Raw genomic sequence first — 25,570 nt, forward strand, 5'->3', positions numbered from 1 at the left:
AGGCTTAAATTAGTCACAAATATCCATTTTTTAAATGAAAAGGGTCTGAATTTTCCTTTGTCCTTTAATGTATATCAATGGCTAGTTCTCCTGACATGGCGTACAATTCAACTTGAAATTGAAAATTTCTACAGCACCAGAACCATGTCTGTTGAAAATTAATCTATGTAGCCCTAGCACAGCAGTCAACACATTGATAGAAGATTAAAATGACAAATCTGGACATTATCTGCCAAATAAGGATACTGAAAAACAGAGAGGTTAAATGACTTGGCCCAAGTCACACAGGTAATCATAAGGATGTACGTGTGTGTACTCAGCCATATCCAACTCTTTCCACCCCACAGACTACAGCCCATCAGGCTCTGCTGTCCATGGGATTTCCCAGGCAAGAATACTGGAACTGTTTGCCACTTCCTCCTCCAAGGGATCTTCCCAACTCAGGTTTTGAACTGGTGTCTCTTGCATCTGCTGCATTGGCAGGCAGATTCTTTACCACTGTGCCACCTAGGAAGTGCTACAAGGAACCGGGTAGTTTGTTACAACGTGAGGGAAGCTTCATGCCCGTTGGCTGAGGGTAGGGGAAGAGGTATGATACTTATAAGTGCCTTGTCCTTGTACCATCAGGCATGTTTATCCCTATGGGGGGTGGTCCTCAAACTGACTTGGCTGTTCATGAGAGGCAAGTCTTGGTCAATGTCATCCAAGACCTTCACGTTGCCCAATTCAAGGGTTGCTGCTCACTCCTGGTTTGTCTACAGCACTGGACAGTTAATCACTCTCTCCTTCTTGAAACACTTTCTTCACCTGGAGAGGGACAAACTGTCCTAGTGTATCCCAAGTTCTGAAAGTCCATGTACCAGGAAACCCCTCAATCCAGCAAATTGGAACAGACACTTACTTGGTGACTCCACCTCTGGGACACCACTTTTTCTAGGTTCTCCTTTCACTTTGCAGTGCCCTCAGGCTGCGTCCTAAAAGAGCTTCTCTCCCCAGTCTGAATTTACTCCCATATGATCTCATCTATGTCCATGACTTTAAATACCTTTTTTTGTTGTTTTTAAAATTATAGGTATGTATCTGTAGCCTCAATCTTTGTCCTGACATTCAGGTTGATTTTTCCAATTATAGCTCAACATCACTCTCTGGTGATCTAACAGGCCGCTCAAACATAACAAATTCAAAATTATTTAATTTTCCTGCTGATCCGCTCTTATATCTTTCAAGTCTCTGCATCTCAGCAAGTGGCAATTCCATTCCACCAGCTGTACAGGGGAAAATCTTTTGGGTCAATGTCGATTTATCTCTCTCTCACATCGTACATATTATCTATCAGAAAATCCCATCCACTTTACTTTTGAAATCTATCTAGGATCCAACCACTTCTCACCTTTTCTACTGCCACTACCCATTTCCAAAGCACTGCCATCATTTTCCTGAGTTATTGTGTCAATTTCCTAACTGCCCTCCCCACCTATGTGGAATCTATCTCCACATAGCAGCAAGAAGGATCTTTATAAAAAAGAACCTTATAAGCAATCTTTATAATTAAAATGCAAATTGTGCTAAGCCAGTGCTTCCAATAACTTCCCATTTCAATCCAAGTAAGGGCCAAAATTCTTCCAAGGTCTCAGAGGCCTATGACTCAGCCTTGATTCTTCTACCATCTCATCTCCTACTGCCCACTCTGCTCAGCCCACTGTCTGCATCCTTACTGTTCCTACAGCATGCCACGTACTCTTGCTTTGGGACTTTGAATGTGCTGTTTCTTCTAAATCGAATACTCTTCCTTCAAATACCTGCTAAGTTCATTCATAATTCTTCCCAAGTGCCTCCTTTCTAGACCTGCAGGCCTTCACAGACCGCTCAATCCAAAATAGTCCCCTCTTCCGTGTCACTCCCTAGTCCCTATCCATGTTTCATTCTTTAAAGCACTTACTATCCCTTGATATAGTCTACATTCACTTATTTGTCTATGTCTCTCATTCTAGGGTGCAAGCTCATGAAGACAGACGCTTTGTTACATTCACTATTGTCACTCCAGCTCCTAGAGCAATTCCTGGCACAGAGTGAGACCCAACATATATTTCTTGAATGAATGAATACCTAAAGCAATCAATCCTCTCGGCTCTTCTACTATCTTGAAGTAAACAGAGCATAAGGCAGTAAAGTTCTCCGGCTTCAATATCTCAAAGCACTTCATGGCTTAGATTAAGGAATACGCCCCTGCTTCCACCAGTGGCAATCTTCCACTGATGCCACTGCACAGAAGATACTGACACGCCACAATGGACATCAATCTAATCTTGCCAAGTTTGATTCCTCTGCTTTACCATGATAGTAATGAAACGCATGCTCTGCATGCAGGGTGGCACTCATCTGACCTTCAGTTGTGAATGTGCGTGGAAATTATAACGACATCTTCATTTTCCATCATGTCCCCTCCAGTTAAATCACTGAAACCTAAGGACAGCCTAACTTCTAGAAAGATGAAGCACAAAGGAAAAATAAAAGAAGATCACCATGTTTATCAAGTGACCCATCATTTAGGTCATCCTTGGTAATAAAACAAAAAGGTTGCCTGATTACACAGAAGCTTAAACATGTAACAAAATGAGTGCTTTGTAAGTATGAGACCTCCTTTTTTTCCTTCATAACTGTTACATATAAGCACATCATGTAACCATGGTGTTTTTGTTTATATCCAGGATGTGGCTTTCTACACATTCTTCTCTTCAGCAAGAACTGTTCTGGCCCAGCTGATTCACTCCATTTTACTTCATAATTTTTCTTTTCTCATTTAAAAAAATAAGATTTTCCCTCTGTAAAAATGTAGGTTAAGTTATTAACCATGCACATAGTGTCTCAAATTTTTTCTAAGTTAGGGCAAAGATGACCTACCTTTCTACTCTTATATGTTTCACTCTCCTTTCTACTTTGAATAATCAGAAAAATGGTTTTAATATTTTACAGATTCATCTTAATGAAGATACTAATATATAGTTTTTTGCTTTTATAGGTGATTGGCATCAGGGGGTATGCAACCTATTTACATGCCCATGGCATAGGACTATTAAGAGTGTCACAAAAGACCCAGGGTAAGTCTGCATCATTGCATTTTGTCTATAAAACCAAATCTAAATAGTAGATCCTCTTTATATTAAAAAATACAAAATTTTTATATGTTTTATCTACTTTGAAAAAGTATGTATACACAATCATCACAGCTAACATTTACAATTAGAGTTAAAAAAAACAAAAATCCAACACCACCACACACACACACACAAACACCCACAAAATCAAACACATCCTTCCTCTCATTTGATTTATCAGATTTATGACAGAATCCACTATAGGCATATAAAAATAAATCCACAGGATTAGCAAGTAGCCTTCACTTACTACACTTTCTGAAATGCAGAGCAGCCAGGACAACAAAAGGAACTCTACCTTTCTTATGTTCCTCCTCCTACCAATATCTGTACTGCTGCTGCTAAGTCGCTTCAGTCGTGTCCAACTCTGTGCAAACCCATAGACGGCAGCCCACCAGGCTCTGCCATCCCTGGGATTCTCCAGGCAAGAGCGCTGGAGTGGGTTGCCATTGCCTTCTCCAATGCATGAAAGCGAAAAAAGAAAGTGAAGTCGCTCAGTCGTGTCCGACTCTTCGCGACCCCATGGACCGCAGCCCACCAGGCTCCTCCGTCCATGGGATTTTCCAGGCAAGAGTACTGGAGTGGGTTGCCATTGCTTTCTCCGACTTCTATGTACATAAGTTCTTTAACTGATGCTCAATCTGGACCACATGTAAAAGTCCCAGGGAACTTTAAAATACTGATATTTGGGATTCTGATGTAATTGTTCTACGAGAGAACACAGGTGTGTTTCTAAAGGTCTCAGGTGACTCTAATTAGAGCCAGGGTTGAGAACCTTCCTCTAAATCTTCTCAGCCTCCCCCTTCAAGCCTTTACTTCTTATTTTTTTTATCTTAGATCTTTCTCTCCTGAATACCTACCATACTCGAAGCCGGTTTGGATTCTCTGTTTTATCTGCCCTCCCCAATACATCATAAGGCCCTTAGAAGGCAAAAGCATCTCCTATTCATCTTCTTGAAATCTCCCACAGTGTCTCCATAGTGCCAAATACATAGACAGCAGCATTAGCCTCTATTTACACAGAATCTATTTTATCCTTCTGTATTAACCCTAATAGGGGTAGCATTACTATGCCCATAGTGCAAGTGAAGAAACTGAAGTCCTTGTCAAGGTTAAGTAACTTGCCCCCTAAGTATGTAACTAAAAAGTGATAGTTATACTCCACCCTGGATCCACCTGACTGCAAGTTCCTGCCTCTTGCAAAACAACAAGAAGCTTATAATCGATTGGGTTTTAGATAATGTCAATTTCTAAAAAGCACATAAAAAGCTATGCAACATCACTAATTATTAGAGAAACGCAATCAAAACCAAAATGAGCTATCACCTCACACAGGTCAGAATGGCCATTATCAAAAAATGTACAAACAATAAGTGGCTGGTGAAGGTGCGGAGAAAAGGGAACCTTCCTACACTGTTGGTAGGAATGTAAATTTGTACAGCCACTATGGAGAACAGTATGGAGGTTCCTTAAGAAAATTAAAATAAAAAAAACTATCATATGATTCAACAAACCCATTCCTGGGCATGTATCTGGGGAAAACCATACTTCAAAAAGATATAGGCACTCCAATGTTCACTGCAGCACATTTACAATAACCAAGATATGGAAGCAACCTAAAAGTCCTTCAACAGAGGGAGGGATAAAAATGTGGTACCTACACATGATGGAATATTGCTTAGCTATAAAGAAACGAAATAATGCCACTTGAAGCAACATGGATGGACCTGGAGATGATCATACTAAATGAAGTAAGTCAGACAAAGACCAACATATGATATCACTTATATATGGAATCTTAAAAAATGATAGAAATGAACTTATTTACAAAGCAGACACAGACTCAGACTTTGAAAACAAACTTAGGGTTACTAAAGGGGCCAGGGGGTGGAGGAGAGATAAATTAGGAGTTTAGGATTAACACGTGTATATATAGTAATACACACTACTATATATAAAACAGAAAGTCAGCAAGGACCTATGTATACCGGGAACTCTTCTAAATATTCTACAATAACCTATATAACTGAATCACTTTGTTGTACACTTGAAACTAGCACAGCATTGTAAATCAACTCTACTCCACTATAAAATAAACATTAAATTTTAAAAATATAATAAATAACTTGGTGCTAATTAAATACTCTTAAAAATTAAACAATTATTTATATCAGCATGTGGGGTTGTTGAAATGGTGGTTCCATAAACAAAGGTAAGGGAAATAAAAGTCAAAATGCACTTAGTCAAATTTTTCAATCATCTAAAATCTTACAATGAAGAGTCTATGGCTTCTCATTTAAGAAAAGCTGCTTCAGGTTGACAGTCTTTAAGTGATACACTATTCATTCCTCTGCCTTTCCAGAAATAAATCTTCCTGAAATGTCTCATTATCTTTCTATGAAATGAAATGGTTTCTTAAGGAAAAGGGAAATTATCATGTAAGTGGGTGATTTTTGCTGGAGGAACCTTCATTCAGAAAGATGACTCAAGGGAAAGAACAGCCACTTCATTCTGATATAATGACAGAAGGTAAACATTAGGGTGATCGGATTTTTCTGAGTAGGCCATGCATTTAAAAAGCAAAAGATTAATCAGAGGCAGATTTTGGCCCTCTCCTGCCATCTGCTCATCACGCAGTTAATCAGAAGAAACAGGGTCTGCACACTGTGCTAAAGCTGAAGTAGAGACCTGGGGGGAAATATTCAGAAGACTAAAATGGAATTAAGCAGGAGAAACGCGTTTTAAAGGCTATTCATTTGCAAATAGAATCAGGTAGAAATTATAAATGACTCATGTATAGATAAACATTTTTTCTATTTCTCTGAGATCTTCTATAGAAAATGAGTAGTTAAGCCACATGTTAATTCTACCATCTAGCTAATGAAATAATTCATCCAAATTCACGTTTGTCAAAACCTAGTGATGAGGAGGCATAACTACCAAAAGAACACCTGCTAACAGGAGACAATTTTTTAAAGTTGGTGACTTAAAAAAAATTACTCCTGAAGAAATTTCAGGCTGCAGCTGGTGTGTAGCTAAGGGGTTAACGTTTGTGAGCTAAACTTCCTTAAAGCCTCTTAATAGTGAGGGCCACACTATTTCTCAAGGCAGCTACTGTAGAAAGCTGTAATCTAAATTTACAGAGAAGCAAAGACCCAAACCCCACATCCCCCACCTTGTTTAAGATTTAAAAGTGTATCCAGTCACTTTTTAACTGCATTTTGTATATTCTATAAGACAATTTTGGTCAGAAATTTAAAAAAAAAAACTTGTTTTCAATGAAATATATATCAGCACCAATGAAAGGAAAAAATATACCAAATTTATCTTAAAGTATATCTAATACATCATGGATGTTATGCACTTGATTTGCTTTTATTATAATCTGTAACTTTGAAACAGAAAAAGTACAAATAAAAAGGGCAGTTGAACATGCTATCGAAGTCATAAATAGATTTTTTTTAAAGCACTGCCATTGCAAATTATCTTTTGCAGTAAAAGGTGCTATACATTTTTTAGTAGTACTACTTCACCAGTGACATAACCCACAAATTATCCTACTGAAAAAATCACAAATCCCTCCAGCAAACATACCTTTGAAAGATACACAGTTACACGGTGTGGAAATTGCCACAGGAGACAAAATGGCGGCTACAGGAAACTGGGCGACAGGTTACCAAATTTCTAAGAGCAGAAGTGGTTTTGAAGGAACAAGTGAGAAAGAAAAAATAACACAAGCTCCTCAAGATAACCGCTAGAACAAGCCAGAAAGTGAGGAAGTGAGTAAAGTGGAGGCTGCAGCTCTCTCACAAAGGAAGTGAATGCTAACTTCTGGTTTTACCAACCAACTCATTTAAGTTAGATTTAACCCACTGGTCACGTCTGGCATTTAGTCCTAAATAACATAACATATATACACACACTCAACAACCGGTGTTAGTATAAAAATGTGGGCAATCTTCAACTTAAAAGGTGTGAGGGGGTGTTCTAAAAATTAAGGTTCATACTGTCTGATTTCAATGATACGAAGTTCCAGAGAAAGGAGAATTATGACAGAAGTGGACTGGTGATCGCCTGGTGCTGCTGGCTGGGGACTGCCAGGGAAGACCCACAGAAAGGGGCACAGCAGGGCTCTTTAGGGTAAAACATTCTACATCGTGACTATACAAATTAACTATAAACTGGCCAAATTCCTCAAACTGTACACCCTCGAATGAGTGAATTTATTGTGAGTAAATTACAATAAAATTATTCCAAAAAATTACTTTAAAAGCTTAAGGTTCATAACTTGACTTTTCAGATTTTGGGAAAAAAAATGTTTTCCCCCAAAAAAGCATGTTACAAATGATGATTAAGTTTCCAGGCTAATCCTTCCCTTCCCCAAAATGTGAATCGTAATTTGGGTGAAAGCAAGTAGCCTGGGAAGTCCACCGAGTCCAGAAACTTCAGAATTAGGTTCGCTTTGCACTTTAAGCCCTAGCTGATGGAAGGAGGGGCTTCCCTGTGGTTCAGCAGTAAAGAACCCACCTGCAATGCAGGAGCCACAGGAGGCTCAAGTTGGATCCCTGGGTTGGGAAGATCCCTTGGCAGAGGGCATGGTGACCCACTCCTGTATGCTTGCCTGGAGAATCCCATTGACAGAGGAGCCTGGCAGGTTATAGTCCATAGAGTCACAAAGAGTCAGACATGACTGAAACGACTGGCATGCACACAGACCACAGGAGAGAGGGAAACTGATGTCAAAACGTAGACGCAGGGCTAGGAACTGGTAGTTGGTGATGTAAGGTAGAGGTGGGAAAATCTTAGAAGACGTAGGAAGCATAAGCATAAGCGGGGCACTTCTGCCCTTGATCAGTCTCTAAGCAAACCTGTAACTCATACTTACTAGCTGAAGAGAGGGGAAGCCAGAGGTACTTATGCTTTGTCGATGGTACTGGCCAAGGTTTGGTGGGAGGGTAAACTGTTTCCTTATTTCCGCAGAAGAATACCTTGGGTTAAAACAGAAAAATCTAAATGAAGTGGTTACTGTAAAGCATCACAGCAATTATAGATACAATCTCTGATATCACATTAGAAAACTGATTCCTTAGCTGGGTGACTGGCAAAACTTACTAAAATGCCCTCAGTGGGCTCTGGGTGGACACTAGGGCTTTAGGGTGATCATATACTCCCTTAAGAAGTTCACAGAAGCCAGGAGGCCTGCAGACAGGGCACTTGCCCAATACTGGAAGGATGATGGCTTCTCAGGCACACTAGTGGTACAGAACCCGCCTGCCAATGTGGGAGATGTAAGAGGCCCCGGCTGGATCCCTGGGTCGGGAAGATCCCCTGGAGAAGGACATGGCAACCCACTCCAGTATTCTTGCCTGGAGAATCCCATGGACAGAGGAGCCTGGCGGGCTACAGCCCAAAGAGTCGCCAAGAGTGGGACATGGCTGAAGCGACTCAGCGTGCTGGCACGCACTGAAGGATGACAGCACAAGGAGAAAAAAAAGTTTGGAACCCAAACAAAAGACCCAGGGCGCTTGGCTCTTTCTTCCCAGCCCATTCAGAGGCACAGTCTCCGTGCGAGGACATCTGGCCTCTGACGACAGTCCTTTAAGCCCAGAGTCACCATTTTGAACCAGTCACTCTCCTTTCAGCGGTGGAGCACTTCCGGTCGCTGCTTGCTATCACGGAAAATGCCACAGAACTGCTTTATGGACTCCTCTACCTCCCCACAGGCACCTTAGGTGCTACCTGGAATTGAAAGGGCTGTAATTGTTCCAAACCGCTCCAAGTGAGTGATCCTTAAAACGTCAGTGGAAGTGACCCTGATGAGCCCTCAGACAACATCCCTGCAGCGAGAAGGAGCACAGGAGAGTCCCGCTCCACATCCACACCTGCTGGCGGGTGGCACTGACCAGCAATATCCCAGACAATGAGCAGGTTGGCTTTCTTTTATTATTATCAGACTGAAGAAATTATTTTCTTCTTTTTACGAATATGTATTTGTCTGTGTCCGGTCTTGGTTGCAGCATGAGGCATCTTCGTTGTGTATGTGGTATTTCTCTTTGCAGCTTAGTTGCCCCCCTGGGCATTTTGGGATCTTAGTTCCTGGATCAGAGATCAAACCTGTGTTCCCTTCATTGCAAGGCAGATTCTTAATCACTGGGGGAGTTCTGAGCAACTTGACTTTTGTGTGGTAAAAGTCAAAGCGTTCATTCATTAGTCATTTGTAACTTGGAACACATTTTCTCATTGTCAGTCTTTGGTGGCTGGATTCTAAGGCTAGTTCACAAAAGTGTATTTAAACCACAATGAGGCCACTGTAGAAAATAACTAGAAACTAACATTATTGAGGACCAAATGAAACCCTGTATTTGAAATGAAGACGCTTACTCCTTGGAAGAAAAGTTATGACCAACTTAGATAGCATATTCAAAAGCAGAGACATTACTTTGCCGACTAAGGTCCATCTAGTCAAGGCTATGGTTTTTCCAGTGGTCATGTATGGATGTAAGAGTTGGACTGTGAAGAAAGTTGAGCGCCCAAGAATTGATGCTTTTGAAGTGTGGTGTTGGAGAAGACTCTTGAGAGTCCCTTGGACTGCAAGGAGATCCAACCAGTCCATTCTGAAGGAGATCAGCCCTGGGATTTCTTTGGAAGGAATGATGCTAAAGCTGAAACTCCAGTACTTTGGCCACCTCACGCGAAGAGTTGACTCATTGGAAAAGACTTTGATTTGGGAGGGATTGCGGGCAGAAGGAGAAGGGGATGACAGAGGATGAGATGGCTGGATGGCATCACCGACTAGGTGGACATGAATCTGAGTGAACTCTGGGAGGTGGTGATGGACAGGGAGGCCTGGCGTGCTGCGATTCATGGGGTCGCAAAGAGTTGGACACGACTGAGCGACTGAACTGAACTGAACTGAACTGATATGTCCAACATAGAGATATATACACTTTAAAAATTATAACAAAATATGTAAATATTATTTTAAAAATCTTATTATATTTTCCTCTATTATAAACTATGCTAGGACATAATTATTAATTTTCCTCCATGATGAGGTTTCCAACATGATCTGCTTGGGCCCTAGTCTCATCAATGTGGTACATCTAGAGAGGCAGAAAACTTGTCTTGATCCCACCTGTGGCATTCATTTTCCCAACCCAAGAGTGCCTCAGTTTCCTTTCAGGGTTGACACCCTCATGTTGTACAGGTACAACTACAAATCAAAGGGATGGACACGTAACCCAACACAAGACAATTCTCTCTCCTTCCCGGAATCCTGAATGATGAATGGAAAGACAAAATGTGGTATATCATACACAGAATATTATTCAGCAACAAAAAAAGTACTGATATATAGCACGATATGGATGAACCTTGAAAACATTACATTCAGTCAAAGAAGCTAAACCAAAAGACCACATATAGTATAACTTCTTATATGAAAAGTCCAGAATAAGCAAATCTATAGAAACAGAAAGCAGATGAGTGCCTAGGGCTGGGACGATTGAAGACAAATGGGGAGTGACTACTATTGGGAATGGGGTTTCTTTTAGGGGTGATGAAAATGTTCTAAAGTTAATTGTGGTGATGGATGGTCAACTCTGTGAATATACTGAAAACAAGTGACTCATACATGTTAAATGTGTGAATTGTGTGGTATCTGAATAATTTCAAAATAAAGATGAGGGATAACAGATACAAGTGTGTGTGTGTGTGTTTGTGTGTGTGTGTGTGAGAGAGAGAGAGAGAGAGAGAGAGTGTTCTACAGAGACAAGAGTGAATGAAGCCAAGGATTTAGCATGATAACCCATAATGGAGGAATACTTTCAGATTTTAATCTGCAGTGCTCAGCAGGCTGATTTTCATTACAAATTCAACAGTCACCAATTTCTAAAAAAAAATCAAGAGGCTAGACTATTATCCAAAACAAAAGGCCCATCTTTCACAAACAACACTGCATCTTGTTTTTCACACAGGGACCCAAACCAGTAGAGCAATCACTTATTTGCTTATTTCAGAAGGTGACCATAGTCACGAAGGGTGGAGAGAACTACGCAAAGGTCCTTTTCTGTGACTGAGCTGACTTTTCACACATAAGACTGACAAACTGACCCTGTGACTTCTGCTTCCAGGTCCTCCCCTACAAAGCTTCTCAAATAATGAGTTTTAGTTTTCTGGCCGTTCTGAAGTCCTTCCTGTCATAGACCAGAGAGGTCTACCTGAATGTCTGAAAACCTTCATGAAAGAAAGTGGCATTGTGAGAGAATTATACAATGGTGGGAGGGACAGGTTCTTGCTTTCATTTTGTCCAACAAAAGCCCAATAATTTTTTCATCATGCCATCACAACGTGCTTGCTCCCCGACCCTACATAAACTGCTGGTGTTCCTGTTGCAATCCTCCACATCAGAGCTATACAACTGATCTTGTTCCCTGACACATCAAGCCTGCCCCAATCCTGTTTCCTGTCTCTACAAAAGGCAATTAAACCCGCCCCTTCAAAACTATCAAATAAGGAGATGAACTTGTTTGTCCAAAATTATAACAGTGAACGTTCCCACGCAGAAAGGAACTGCTTCTTGTTCACTTAAAGAACTTCCAAATAAAGTAGTTCTGGAGAGGCCCTGCTGCTGCTGCTAAGTCACTTCAGTCGTGTCCGACTTTGTGCGACCCCATAGACAGCAGCCCACCAGGCTCCCCCGTCCCTGGGATTCTGCAGGCAAGAACACTGGAATGGGTTGCCATTTCCTTCTCCAATGCATGAAAATGAAAAGTGAAAGTGAAGTCGCTCAGTCGTACCCTATGCACATTTAAACTAGCAAAAATAATCTGGGGGAATAATATTATATGTTGGTTAAGCTATGGGAAACCCCCTGTGGGTCCTATACTGGTTCAGTGTCTCTGGAAGATAATACTGTAATAGGAGACAAGAGCTCTAGAACTTGTTACTCTTTCATCTGACCCATCTCACCTGGGGAACATACTCCCTGGAATTCATACAAAACTACAATTTGAACAAAAATGAGCATAAGAACTCTGTATATGACAGCAAATAATCAAAAATAACCAACATTATTGGGGAGAACATTAGGGTGAACACTGACTACGTAACAGAATAAAATACATGAAATGTTATTTGACCATTTAAATATTTGTATAGAAATGTGCATTAAGAAACGTTACAAGTAAAAAGTAACATGAGGAAATGAATACAAATATTCAACAACATGTGTATAAATAAATATCCCACAACGTTCAGAAAACTTTTTGGTAGTTATACAAAAGGAGTTTAATAACTACCCCAATTCAGCTTTTTCTCCCTTAAAGTTGCTTAAGGTCGTCATTAAAAAAAAAAAGAGTATGTACATATAAAGTGCCATGAAGGCTTAGATGCACTACTGGGTTTTTTTAAAAAAATTATGTAAACATTAGCTATTATGTTTACTAATATGGAACAAAAAAATCAGATAACCCAACCAAGGAAAGAGCTCATACAGGTATGGTGTCCATCCAGGTATTGTGTGGGGGTTTTAGTCCTCTGCATTTGAGACTCAGATCAAATTCAATATGTCTAAGATAATTTTTAAGATTTGTATCATATTTCCTTGATTTATATCCTGTTTCCTTGATGAGCTAAGATACCTTTCTTCTAATAACTTGAACTGTTTTATAAATAATATCTTCTTTATTTCCACAAATATCAGTCAATACCACTGCTCTAGGGTCAGAATGGTGAAATTGAGTGGGTAGCAAAGCTGCATGTTTCTATTCTCAGACTCTTAGACCCCCACCCCAGTCTTGAATCAGCATTCTAGTGTGGCCTGGAAAAATAAATTTTTAATCAGGAACTTCAGATGATTTTTATGTGCCAGAAAGCCTAAGATTCACTGATGTGCAAGCCTATGAGAGAGTGGTTGGTTGATTCATTAATTCATAAAACACTGAGGGTATGCACAGTGCCAGACTCTCTGTCAAGTGCTAGGGAGTGAAGTCCAAGAAGATACTGTTGCTGCTCCTGGAAGTCCAGTAGATGGGAGGGAGGAGGGCAGATGGATAACTGAATAATTATAATACAATATGATAAGCATATTGTGCAGGAATATGCACAGTGCTTTGTGAGCAAAGAGGAGACTTACTAATTCAGCCTTGGAATACTTAGGAATGCTTCCTGTTCCAGGAAAAGGAAACTTTGGGACCATATTTTGAAGAAAAAAAAGAAGTCAGTAGGAACAGGACTGATGGGGGGAAAAACAATGCATTTCAAGCATTTTTAACATTTTTAACATTTCATGACATTAGGTTCCTATATTCCTACTTCAAGTCTTTTAACCATTGGGTTACCCTATTTTTCTTAACAACAGGCATAGCCAGAAGAGCAAAGAAAAAGAGTCTGAACTCAGTGACTTGGTCCTGAGCTTTGTCATTTGCCAGCTGTTCTATATTCTAGTACATCAGTTAACCAAGCTGGGGCTTTGTTTCATTACATGGAAAATGAAGGGGCTGGGCTATATGATCTCCTGGGCACCTTTCCAGCTCTAACTGGCAAAGATGCCTAAGACTTTCCAAGTGGAACAATGAGCACTGTCATCTACATCAGCAGCTGTGCTAGGAAACTGAACAGCTCCAGAAGGCTTCTCTCTGGCTTTCATACCAAAAGGAAAATTCTTTCACTCTGTGCCTGTATGGCCAGCAGCCAAAATGGTTGGAAGGATTTTTATAACTGATGAAAAAAAACACAACCTTGTCTATAAAGAGGTCTATTTTTAAACAACATGTTTTAAACAACAGTGAAAGGATTGGAATAAAGAAAAACAAACATATAATTTACTCTGAGTTTACATATAGTTACTCTCCAGTTCAGCTCAGTTCAGTTCAGTCACTCAGTCTTGTTCAACTCTTTGCAACCCCATGGACTGCAGCACGCCAGGCCTCCCTGTCCATAACCAACTCCCGGAGTTTACTCAAACTCATGTCCATTGAGTCGGTGATGCCATCCAGCCATCTCATCATCTGTTGTCCCTTTCTCCTCCTGCCTTCAATCTTTCCCAGCATCAGGGTCTTTTCCAATAAGTCAGTTCTTCACATCAGGTGGCTAAGTATTGGAGTTTCAGCTTCAGCATCAGTCCTTGCAATGAATATTCAGGACTGATTTCCCTTAGGATGGACTGGTTGGATCTCCTTGCTGTCCAAAGGACTCTCAAGAGTCTTCTTCAACATAACAGTTCAAAAGCATCAATTCTTCAGTCTCAGCTTTCTTTATAGTCCAACTCTCACATCCATGCATGACTACTGGAAAAAAAATAGCTTTGACTAGATGGACCTTTCTTGACAAAGTAATGTCTCTGCTTTTTAATATGCTGTTTAGGTTGACCACAACTTTTCTTCCAAGGAGCAAGAGTCTTTTAATTTCATGGCTGAAGTCACCATCTGCAGTGATTTTGGAGCCCAAAAAGATAAAGTCTGTCACTGTTTCTACTGTTTCCCCATCTATTTCCCATGAGGTGATGGGACCAGATACCATGATCTTAGTTTTCTGAATGTTGAGTTTTAAGCTAACTTTTTCACTCTCCTCTTTAACTTTCATCAAGAGGCTCTTTAGCTCTTCACTTTCTGCCATAGGGTGATGTCATCTGCATATCTGAGGTTATTGATATTTCTCCCGGCAATCTTGATTCAAGCTTGTGCTTCATCCAGTCCAGCATTTCGCATGATGTACTCTGCATATAAGTTAAATAAGCAGGGTGACAATATACAGCCTTGACATATTACTTTCCCTATTTGGAACCAGTCTGTTGTTCCATATCCAGTTTTAACTGTTGCTTCCTGACCTGCATACAGATTCCTCAGGAGGCAGGACAGGTAGTCTGGTATTCCCATCTCTTTCAGAATTTTCCATAGTTTGTTGTGATCCACAGTCAAAGGCTTTGGCACAGTCAATAAAGCAGAAATAGATGTTTCTCTGGAACTCTCTTGCTTTTTTCATGATCCAATGGATGTTCGCAACTTGATCTCTGGTTCCTCTGTCTTTTCTAAATCCAGCTTGAAATCTGGAAGTTCATAGTTCACGTATTGCTGAAGCCTGGCTTGGAGAATTTTGAGCATTACTTTGCTAGAATATGAGATGAGTGCAGTTGTGAGGTAGTTTGAGCATTCTTTTGCATAGGAATGAAAACTGACTGTCCAAAGGACAGTCCTGTGGCTTTTCCAGTCCTGTGGACACTACTGAGTTTTCCAAATTTGCTGGCATATTGAGTGCACCACTTTCACAGCATCATCTTTTAGTATTTGAAATAGTTGAACTGGAATTCCATCACCTCCACTAGCTTTCCTGGTAGTGATGCTTCCTAAGGCCCATTTGACTTCCCATTCCAGGATGTCTGGCTCTAGGTGAGTGATCACACCATTGTGATTATCTGGGTCATGAAGATCTTTTTTGTATAGTTTGTCTATATATTCTTGCCACCTCTTCTTACTATCTTCTGCTTCTGTTAGGTCTATACAATTTCTGTCCTTCATTGTTCCCATCTTTGCATGAAAAGTTCCCTTGGTATCTCTAATTTTCTTGAAGAGATCTCTAGTCTTTCCCATTATATTGTTTTCCTCTATTTCTTTGCATTGATCACTGAGGAAGGCTTTCTTATCTCTCCTTGCTATTCTTTGGAACTCTGCATTCAGATGCTTATATCTTTCCTTTTCTCCATTGCCTTTAGCTTCTCTTCTTTTCATAGCTGTTTGTTAAGGCCTCCTCAGACAACCATTTTACCTTTTTGCATTTCTTTTTCTTGGGGACAGTCTTGATCCCCGCCTCCTGTACAATGTCATGAACCTCTGTCCATAGTTCTTCAGGCACTCTGTCAGATCTAATCCCTTGAATCTATTTGTTACTTCCACTGTATAGTCATAAGGGACTGGATTTAGGTCCCTCGCCCAAGGTAAGAGAAACCCAAGTAAGATGGTAGGTGTTGCAAGAGGGCATCAGAGGGCAGACACGCTGAAACCATAATCACAGAAAACTAGGCAATATAATCACACTAGGACCACAGGCTTGTCCAACTCAATGAAACTAAGCCATGCCCGCGGGGCAACCTAAGACGGGTGGATCATGGTGGAGAGGTCTGACAGAATGTGGTCCACTGGAGAAGGGAATGGCAAACCACTTCAGTATTCTTGCCTTGAGAACCCGACGAACAGTATGAAAAGGCAAAATGATAGGATACAGAAAGAGCAACTCCCCAGGTCAGTAGGTACCCAATATGCTACTGGAGATCAGTGGAGAAATAACTCCAGAAAGAATGAAGGGATGGAGCCAAAGCAAAAGCAATACCCAGCTCTGGATGTGACTGGTGATAGAAGCAAGGTCCGATGCTGTAAAGAGCAATATTGCATAGGAACCTGGAATTTCAGGTCCATGAATCAAGGCAAATTGGAAGTGGTCAAACAAGAGATGGCAAGAGTGAAGGTCAACATTCTAGGAATCGGCGAACTAAAATGGACTGGAATGGGTGAATTTAACTCAGATGACAATTATATCTACTACTGCGGGCAGGAATCCCTCAGAAGAAATGGAGTAGCCATCATGGTCAACAAAAGAGTCCGAAATGCAGTACTTGGATGCAATCTCAAAAATGACAGAATGATCTCTGTTCGTTTCCAAGGCAAACCATTCAATATCACGGTAATCCAAGTCTATGCCCCAACAGTAACGCTGAAGAAGCTGAAGTTGAACGGTTCTATGAAGACCTACAAGACCTTTTAGAACTGACACCCCAAAAGATGTCCTTTTCATTATAGGGGACTGGAATGCAAAAGTAGGAAGTCAAGAAACACCTGGAGTACAGGCAAATCTGGCCTTGGAATGCAGAATGAAGCAAGGCAAAGACTAACAGAGTTTCGCCAAGAAAATGCACTGGTCATAGCAAACACCCTCTTCGAACAACACAAGAGAAGACTCTACACATGGGCATCACCAGATGGTCAACACTGAAATCAGATTAATTATATTCTTTGCAGCCAAAGATGGAGAAGCTCTATACAGTCAACAAAAACAAGACCAGGAGCTGACTGTGGCTCAGATCATGAACTCCTTATTGCCAAATTCAGACTCAAATTGAAGAAAGTAGGGAAAACTGATAGACCATTCAGGTATGACCTAAATCAAATCCCTTATGATTATACAGTGGAAGTGAGAAATAGATTTAAGGGACTACATCTGATAGATAGAGTGCCTGATGAACTATGGAATGAGGTTCATGACACTGTACAGGAGACAGGGATCAAGACCATCCCCATGGAAAAGAAATGCAAAAAAGCAAAATGGTTGTCTGGGGAAGGCTTACAAATAGCTGTGAAAAGAAGACAAGTGAAAAGCAAAGGAGAAAAGGAAAGATATAAGCATCTGAATGCAGAATTCCAAAGAATAACAAGGAGAGATAAGAAAGCCTTCTTCAGAGATCAATGCAGAGAAATAGAGGAAAACAACAGAATGGAAAAGATTAGAGATCTCTTCAAGAAAATCAGAGATACCAAGGGAACATTTCATGCAAAGATGGGCTCGATAAAGGACAGAAATGGAATGGACCTAACAGAAGCAGAAGCTATTAAGAAGAGGTGGCAAGAATAGACAGAGTAATTGTACAAAAAAGATCTTCATGACCTGGATAATCACGATGGTGTGATCACTCATCTAAAGCAGGACATCCTGGAATGTGAAGTCAAGTGGGCCTTAGAAAGCATCACTACGAACAAAGCTAGTGGAGGTGATGACATTCCAGTTGAGCTATTTCAAATCCTGAAAGATGATGCTGTGAAAGTGCTGCACTCAATATGCCAGCAAATTTGGAAAACTCAGCAGTGGCCACAGGACTGGAAAAGGTCAGTTTTCATTCCAATCCCAAAGAAAGGCAATGCCAAAGAATGCTCAAACTACCCACAATTGCACTCATCTCACACTCTAGTAAAGTAATGCTCAAAATTCTCCAAGTTAGGCTTCAGCAATACGTGAACCATGAACTTCCTGATGTTCAAGCTGGTTTTAGAAAAGGCAGAGGAACCAGAGATCAACTTGCCAACATCCACTGGATCTTGGAAAAAGCAAGAGAGTTCCAGAAAAACATCTATTTCTGCTTTATTGACTAAGCCAAAGCCTTTCACTGTTTATCACAATAAACTGTGGAAAATTCTTCAAGAGATGGGAATACCAGACCACCTGACCTGCCTCTTGAGAAATCTGTATGCAGGTCAGGAAGCAACAGTTAGAACTGGACATGGAACAACAGACTGGTTCCAAATAGGAAAAGGAGTACATCAAGGCTGTATATTGTCACCCTGCGTATTTAACTTATATGCAGAGTACATCATGAGAAACGCTGGACTGGAAGAAACACAAGCTGGAATCAAGATTGCTGGGAGAAATATCAATAACCTCAGATATGCAGATGACACCACCCTTTGGCAGAAAGTGAAGAGGAACTAAAAAGCCTCTTGATGAAAGTGAAAGAGGACAGTGAAAAAGTTGGCTTAAAGCTCAACATTCAGAAAACGAAGATCCTGGCATCCGGTCCCATCACTTCATGGGAAATAGATGGGGAAACAGTGGAAACAGTGTCAGACTTTATTTTGGGGGGGCTCCAAAATCACTGCAGATGGTGACTGCACCCATGAAATTAAAAGACGCTTACTCCTTGGAAGAAAAGTTATGACCAAACTAGATAGCATATTCAAAAGCAGAGACATTACTTTGCCGACTAAGGTCCATCTAGTCAAGGCTATGGTTTTTCCAGTAGTCATGTATGGATGTGAGAGTTGGACTGTGAAGAAGGCTGAGCACCGAAGAATTGATGCTTTTGAACTGTTATGTTGGAGAAGACTTTTGAGAGTCCCTTAGACTGCAAGGAGTTCCAACCAGTCCATTCTGAAGGAGATCAGCCCTGGGATTTCTTTGGAAGGAATGATGCTAAAGCTGAAACTCCAGTACTTTGGCCACCTTATGCGAAGAGTTGACTCATTGGAAAAGACTCTGATGCTGGGAGGGATTGGGGGCAGGAGGAGAAGGGGACGACAGAGGATGAGATGGCTGGATGGCATCACTGACTCGATGGGCATGAGTCTGAGTGAACTCCGGGAGTTGGTGATGGACAGGGAGGCCTGGCGTACTGTGATTCATGGGGTCGCAAAGAGTCGGACATGACTGAGCAACTGAACTGAACTGAACTGAACTGATTCCCACTAGGAATCAAGGCCTAGTGGTTTTCCCTACTTTCTTCAATTTAAGTCTGAATTTGACAATAAAGAGTTCATGATCTGAGCCATAGTTAGCTCCCACTCTTGTCTTTGTTGACTGTACAGAGCAGCAACACTCTTTGGTTGCAAATAATATAATCAATCTGATTTTGGTATTGACCATCTGGTGATGTCCATGTGTACAGTCTTCTCTTGTGTTGTTGGAAGAGGGTGTTTGCTATGACCAGTGCATTCTCTTGGCAAAACTCTGTTAGCCTTTGCCTGCTTCATTCTGTACTCCAAGGCCAACTTTGCTCATTACTTCAGGTATTTCTTGACTTCCTACTTTTGCATTCCAGTCCCCTATAACAAAAAGGACATCTTTTGGGGTGTTATTTCTAGAAGGTCTTATAGGTCTTCATAGAACCATTCAATTTCAGCTTCTTCAACATTACTGGTCAAAGCATAGACTTGGATTACTGTGATATTGAATGGTTTGCCTTGGAAATGAACGGAGACCCTTCTGTCATTTTTGAGATTGCATCCAAGAACTGCATTTCGACTCTTGTTGACTATAATGGCTATTCCATCTCTTCTAAGGGATTCTTGCCCACAGTAGTAGATATAATTGTCATCTGAGTTAAATTCACCCATTCCAGTCCATTTTAGTTCACTGATTCCTCAAATGTCGATGTTCACTCTTGCCATCTCCTGTTTGACTACTTGTAATCTGCCTCGATTCATGGACCTAACATTCCAGGTTCTTATGCAATATTGCTCTTTACAGCATAGGACTTTACTTCCATCACCAGTCACATCCACAACTGGGTGTTGTTTTTGCTTTGGCTCCATCCCTTCATTCTTTCTGGAGTTATTTCTCTACTGATCTCCAGTAGGATATGGGGCACCTACTGACCTTGGGAGTTCATTTTTCAGTGTCCTATCTTTTTACCTTTTTGTAGTGTTCATATGGTTCTCAAGGTAAGAATACTGAAGTGGTTCGCCATTCCCTTCTCCAGTGGACCACTAGAACTCTCCAACATGACTCATCCATCTTGGGTGGTCCTACAGGGCATGGCTCATAGTTTCATTGAGTTAGACAAGGCTATGGTCCATGTGATCAGATTGGTTAGTTTTCTGTGATTGTGGTTTTTAGTCTGTCTGCCCTCTGTTGGAGAAGGATAAGAGGTTTATGGAAGCTTCCTGATGGGAGAGACTGACTGAGGGGGAAACTGGGTCTTGTTCTGATGGGCAGAGCCATGCTCAGTAAATCTTTAATCCAATTTTCTGTTTAAGGGCGGGGCTGTGTTCCCTTCATGTTATTTACCTGAGGCCAAACTATGGTGGAGGTAATGAAGATAATGGGACCTCCTTCAAAAGTTCCCATCATGCACTGCCACACTCCGTGCCCCCGACCCTGCAGCAGGGCACCGCCGATCCACACCTCCGCTTGAGACTCCCAGACACTCACGGACAAGTCTGGGTCAGTCTCTTGTGTGGTCACCGCCCCTTTCTCCTGGGTCTAGTGCACACAGGGTTCTGTTTGTGCCCTCACAGTGTCTGTTTCCTCAGTCCTGTGTAAGTTCTGGCGGCTCTGTGGTGGGTTAATGGTGACCTCCTCCAAGAGGGCTACTGCAGGTCTACTGCACCCAGAGCCCCTGCCCCCACAGCAGTCCACTGCTGACTCATACCTCCTCAGGAGATGCACGCAGTTCTGTCTCAATCTCCGGGTCCTGGTGGGCACAAGGTCTATTTGAGCCCTCTAAGTGTCTCTCCCGAGTATGGAGTTTGATTCTAAATGCAGTTTTGCCCCTCCTAACATCTTGGTGGGGCTTCTCCTTTGCCCTTGGATGTGGGATATCTCCATAGTTACTCTTAGTAACTAACAACTGACTATAAAACACTCAACAACTACAAAGTGTAAAGTACACAGCTGGTAATAAATAATAATTAGAGACATCAGTGGGTGGCATATATACAGATGTAGCCACAATCACAGAGTATAATTAAACCTTGCTGAATAGCCATTTTGCAGGAATGGAAATGATTTACACCAAATAAATGGTGAAAGAATGTCCTTCCCTAAACTTCCTCAATTATAAGGTTAGGGCACTATCATGTAAAAACAATAAGAAAGCTTTTAAAATTTGTTGTATGTATGTAGAAAAACTAGCTCTAAATGATGTAAATAACACATAGCTGGATCACAGTTCAGGGCATGGCTAAGGTCTGATAGCACTAAGCTGGCACAGAGTGAGAAATTCCCGGAACTGACCCTACAAAAATGATCTAAGCCTTTTTCCGAGATGTATCCTCAGATACTTTCAGTGAAGTACACCTTTAAATTCGAAAGGTTACAAAATTAATTTTTGTAACAAATTTTATATGTATATAATATATAATGTTATAACATATATAGATAAATGTATTCTATATTACATATCTATTAATATTATATATATTATTTTTATCTATGTATACATCTATCTCCATCCTTGCATATGTATAAATGCATACATTTTGAATAATGAGTTCCTCAGAAGTTCATCATTCTGAGGCTTTAAAATAAATATTTCAAGCTTTAGAGTTTCTCATATTTCCCCCCTCTTCTCATAAATAGACATGCCATAAATGTACAACTTCTGCAAAGATGATTCAACAGATGGAAACAGGACTACAAAGAGAAGTCTGCCCCTATTAACAAGTTGTGGAACTTATGTTTCTCCTCACAGGGGAGTCCCAGATCCTTTCACTTGGAAAATTCCTCTGAATACAGAAGAATATTTATTAGATGACTAGTGTTTGGGGATTCCTGCAGCAAGCCTAAAGAAGAAGGATACTCACTGTCTTCAGCGATTCTCCAAAGGATCCCCTCCCCCTAGTCCCCAGATATCACCTTGTAAGTTAGTTTCTCTCCTGCATTAACACTACCTACTAGTGAGGCAATACAGTTACCAAAAAAAAACACCTGTAAATACTGAGTATTTTTTATTTGTAACTGTTTGCTAAAAGGGGGGTGTCCCCAGAAAAATGTGCTGAGATATAAAGAAACAGATCTAACACAGGTAAATTTAAGTTCTCAAAGAGGAAAGACATAACAGGAGCAGAAATAATATTTAAAGAAATATTGCTGAGAAAGATAACCAAGACATGGATTTGTAAAGCTCTACAAGCTTCCGTCACAGCAATACAGAGAAAATTGAACCATCGTAGTAAAAGCTGAAAATCAAAGAGAAGTTGTAAATACTCTTAAAAACATTTGGGGAAAAGACATGTTACCTTTGAAGTGTAATAATCAGACAAATAACTGACTTATCAACTGAAAAAGTAAAGTCCAAAACCAATCTTTAAGGTGTTGAAAGAAAACAACTACCAAGATAGAATTTTCTACCCAGTGACAATATTCTTCTAAATAAAGGATAAAGACTTCATCAGATAAACAAAAACGGAGAGAATTTATTACCAACAGAGTCATACTCAAAGAAATAGTGAAGAGAGTTCTTCAGACAGAAGGAAAGTAGTCCCAGCTGGAGGCACAGAAGTGCTGAAAACAACGAAATGCATCAGAAGGGTAAATAAGTGAGTAAATCTAAATGATACTATAAAACAAAATGATAATAATATGGAATTTTAAATATACATAGAATTAAAATATATAGCAATTACACAAAATGGGGTTCATATGTTCTAAGGTTCTTGCACAGTCTGCAAAATGATTAAAATACTAATATTAGAATTTTAATAAGTCATGTATGTAAGTGTTGTAATCCTATGGAAACAAGAGACTGGGTTAAAAAATAGAAAAAAAAAGCAAACAAACAAAGTAGGAGTGTAGATTTAAACTCAAGTAAAGACTTGAACATAGGACCTGAAACCATAAAGCTCCTGAAGAAAACATTGTAATAAGCTCTGAGATATAGGTCTTGGTGATGGCTTTTTGAATCTGACTCCAAGTACAAAAGCAACAAAAGCAAAAATAAACAAGTGGAGCTACATCAAACCAAAAAACTTCTGCACAACAAAGGAAACAATCAACAAAATGAAAAGGCAACTTGATGGGAGAAATGGAAGAAAATATTTGCAAATCATATATATGATAAGGGGTTAATATTCAAAAATATATAAATAACTCAAACAACTCAACAACAACAAAAACAAATAATCTGATTTTCAAACGGGCAGAAGATCTGAATAGATGTTTTCCCAAAAAAGACAGGTACATGAAAAGGTGTTCAACATCCTTAATCATCAGGGAAATGCATATCAACCAGAATGAGACAGCACCTCACAATAATTAGAATGGCTATAATCAAAAAGGCAAAAATAAGAAGCATTGGTGAGGATGCGGAGAAAAGGGAACCCTTGTGTACACTGGTAGTGGGAACTTCATGCAGCTATTGTGGAAAACAGCATGGCGTTTCCTTAAAAAGTTAAAACTAGAGGTGCTATGTGATCCAGCAATTCTCCTTCTGGGTCTTCATCCAAAGAAAATGGAAACACTAATCCCAAAGGATAAGTAAGTGCTATTTTCACCACAGCATTATTTACAACAGCCAAGATGCGGACACAACTCAGATTCTATCAATGGATAAATGATTAACGAGATTACACACATACACATACACACAGGGATATTATTCAGCCATAAAAAAAGAATGGAATCTTGCCATTTGTGACAACATGGATAGACGTCAAAGGCCTTATGCTAGATGAAATAACTCAGAAAGAAAGACAAATACCACAGGATCTAAAACAAGCAAAAACTCCATTACAACCAAGTTCACAGATAATACAAAACAGATTAGTGGTTGACAATGGGTGTGGGGATGGAAGAAATGGGTGAAGCAGGTCAAAGGTTAAAAGAACAGGACATCATACCCAGTTTCAAAGAACAGCAATATAAAAGGGACATCTACTTTAGAATTTTACCTAGGATTCATCTTGCTTATTTCTGAAAACCAGGAAAGAAATTGAAAACTGTAATGATTTATAACATAGTGAGACTTTTATGTATAATGATCTCACTTACTCCTCAAAATGACCTAGGGAAATAAGTAGAATAGCTTAATTATTTTAAGATCCATCTATGTTATAGTGTGTATTAATAGTTCCTTCCCCTTTATTATAGAGAAATATTTCATTTGCATAACTATACCACAATTTGTTTATCCACTTGTTGATGGACATTTGAGTTATTTCCAGATTTTGGCTATTACAAAGCTGTGGAAGTCTTTATATGGACATACGCTTACATTTCTCTTGGGTAAATGCCTAGATGAACTGTTTACAAAGTAGTAGGAAAAAGTTATGCAAAAATAGCCAAGAAAAAGCTTGTGCAGCTATAGTAGTTGTTCTTGTTGTTTAATTGCTAAGTTGTAGCTGACTCTTTTATGACCTCATCAACTGGAGCCAGCCAGGCTCCTCTGTCCATGGGATTTCCCAGGCAAGAATACTGGAGTGGGGTGCCATTTCCTTCACCAGGGGATCTTCCCGACGGAGGAATAGAATCAATGTCTCCTGCATTGCAGGCAGATTCTTTACCGACTGAGCTACCCAGGGAAGACTAACTATAGTAACACCAGACAAAAAGAACTTAAGGGCTAGACACATAACTACAAAGAGGCCATTTCCTAAATGATCAAGTATCAATTCATCAGAAAGATATAGCAATTCTAAATATGTATATGCAAAATAATAAAGGCTCAAAATGTATATAGCAAGAACTGCAGAAGAGGAACAATATCAAATCCTCAATTATAGTGAAAAATTTTAACATACCTCATTCAGTAAGTGATAGATTTTTTTAAAACTAGGGATATATGGGATTTGAACATGATAAACAAACTTGATATGATTAACTTACATAGAAAACACAACTTCTAGTGACAAAGTACATATCCTTTTTGTGTACAGTGAACAGTTTACCAAAACTGACCATATAATGGGCCATAAAGCAAACCTTAACAAATTTCAAAAGTGAGAACTCATATATAGAGCAGGTAGTCTGACAGTGGCGTGGAATTAAAATAGAAGTCAACGAAAACATGCTAGTTTTATAAAGTATCTTCTTATTCTTGCCAATGGCAGAATATTAAGCATCATATTCTTTATGTTTGTGCACATAGGTTGAATAAATGGATTTTTAAAAACTGATTAAAAACTAAAAAAAAAAGAAAAATCATATATAATATCTAGACA

At 40.0% G+C, this 25,570-nt stretch overlaps 1 protein-coding gene across 2 annotated transcripts in view; it reads right to left on the reverse strand.

Annotated features, from left to right (window-relative positions):
- Positions 1-25,570, reverse strand: part of DOCK8 (dedicator of cytokinesis 8) — a 237,852-nt gene that overhangs the window by 170,144 nt on the left and 42,138 nt on the right. Inside the window, exon 2 of one of the 2 annotated variants that reach the window (XM_040248157.1) lies at positions 8,041-8,143. In XM_040248157.1, coding sequence (XP_040104091.1) covers positions 8,041-8,143 — 103 coding nt within the window. Of the gene's footprint in view, positions 1-6,749; positions 6,859-8,040; positions 8,144-25,570 lie in introns of those variants that run through there. The other variant, XM_040248226.1, reaches the window with a different exon arrangement.

This window comes from Oryx dammah, unplaced genomic scaffold (assembly GCF_014754425.2).
Source record: "Oryx dammah isolate SB20612 unplaced genomic scaffold, SCBI_Odam_1.1 HiC_scaffold_1, whole genome shotgun sequence".
Classification (NCBI taxonomy): domain Eukaryota; kingdom Metazoa; phylum Chordata; class Mammalia; order Artiodactyla; family Bovidae; genus Oryx; species Oryx dammah.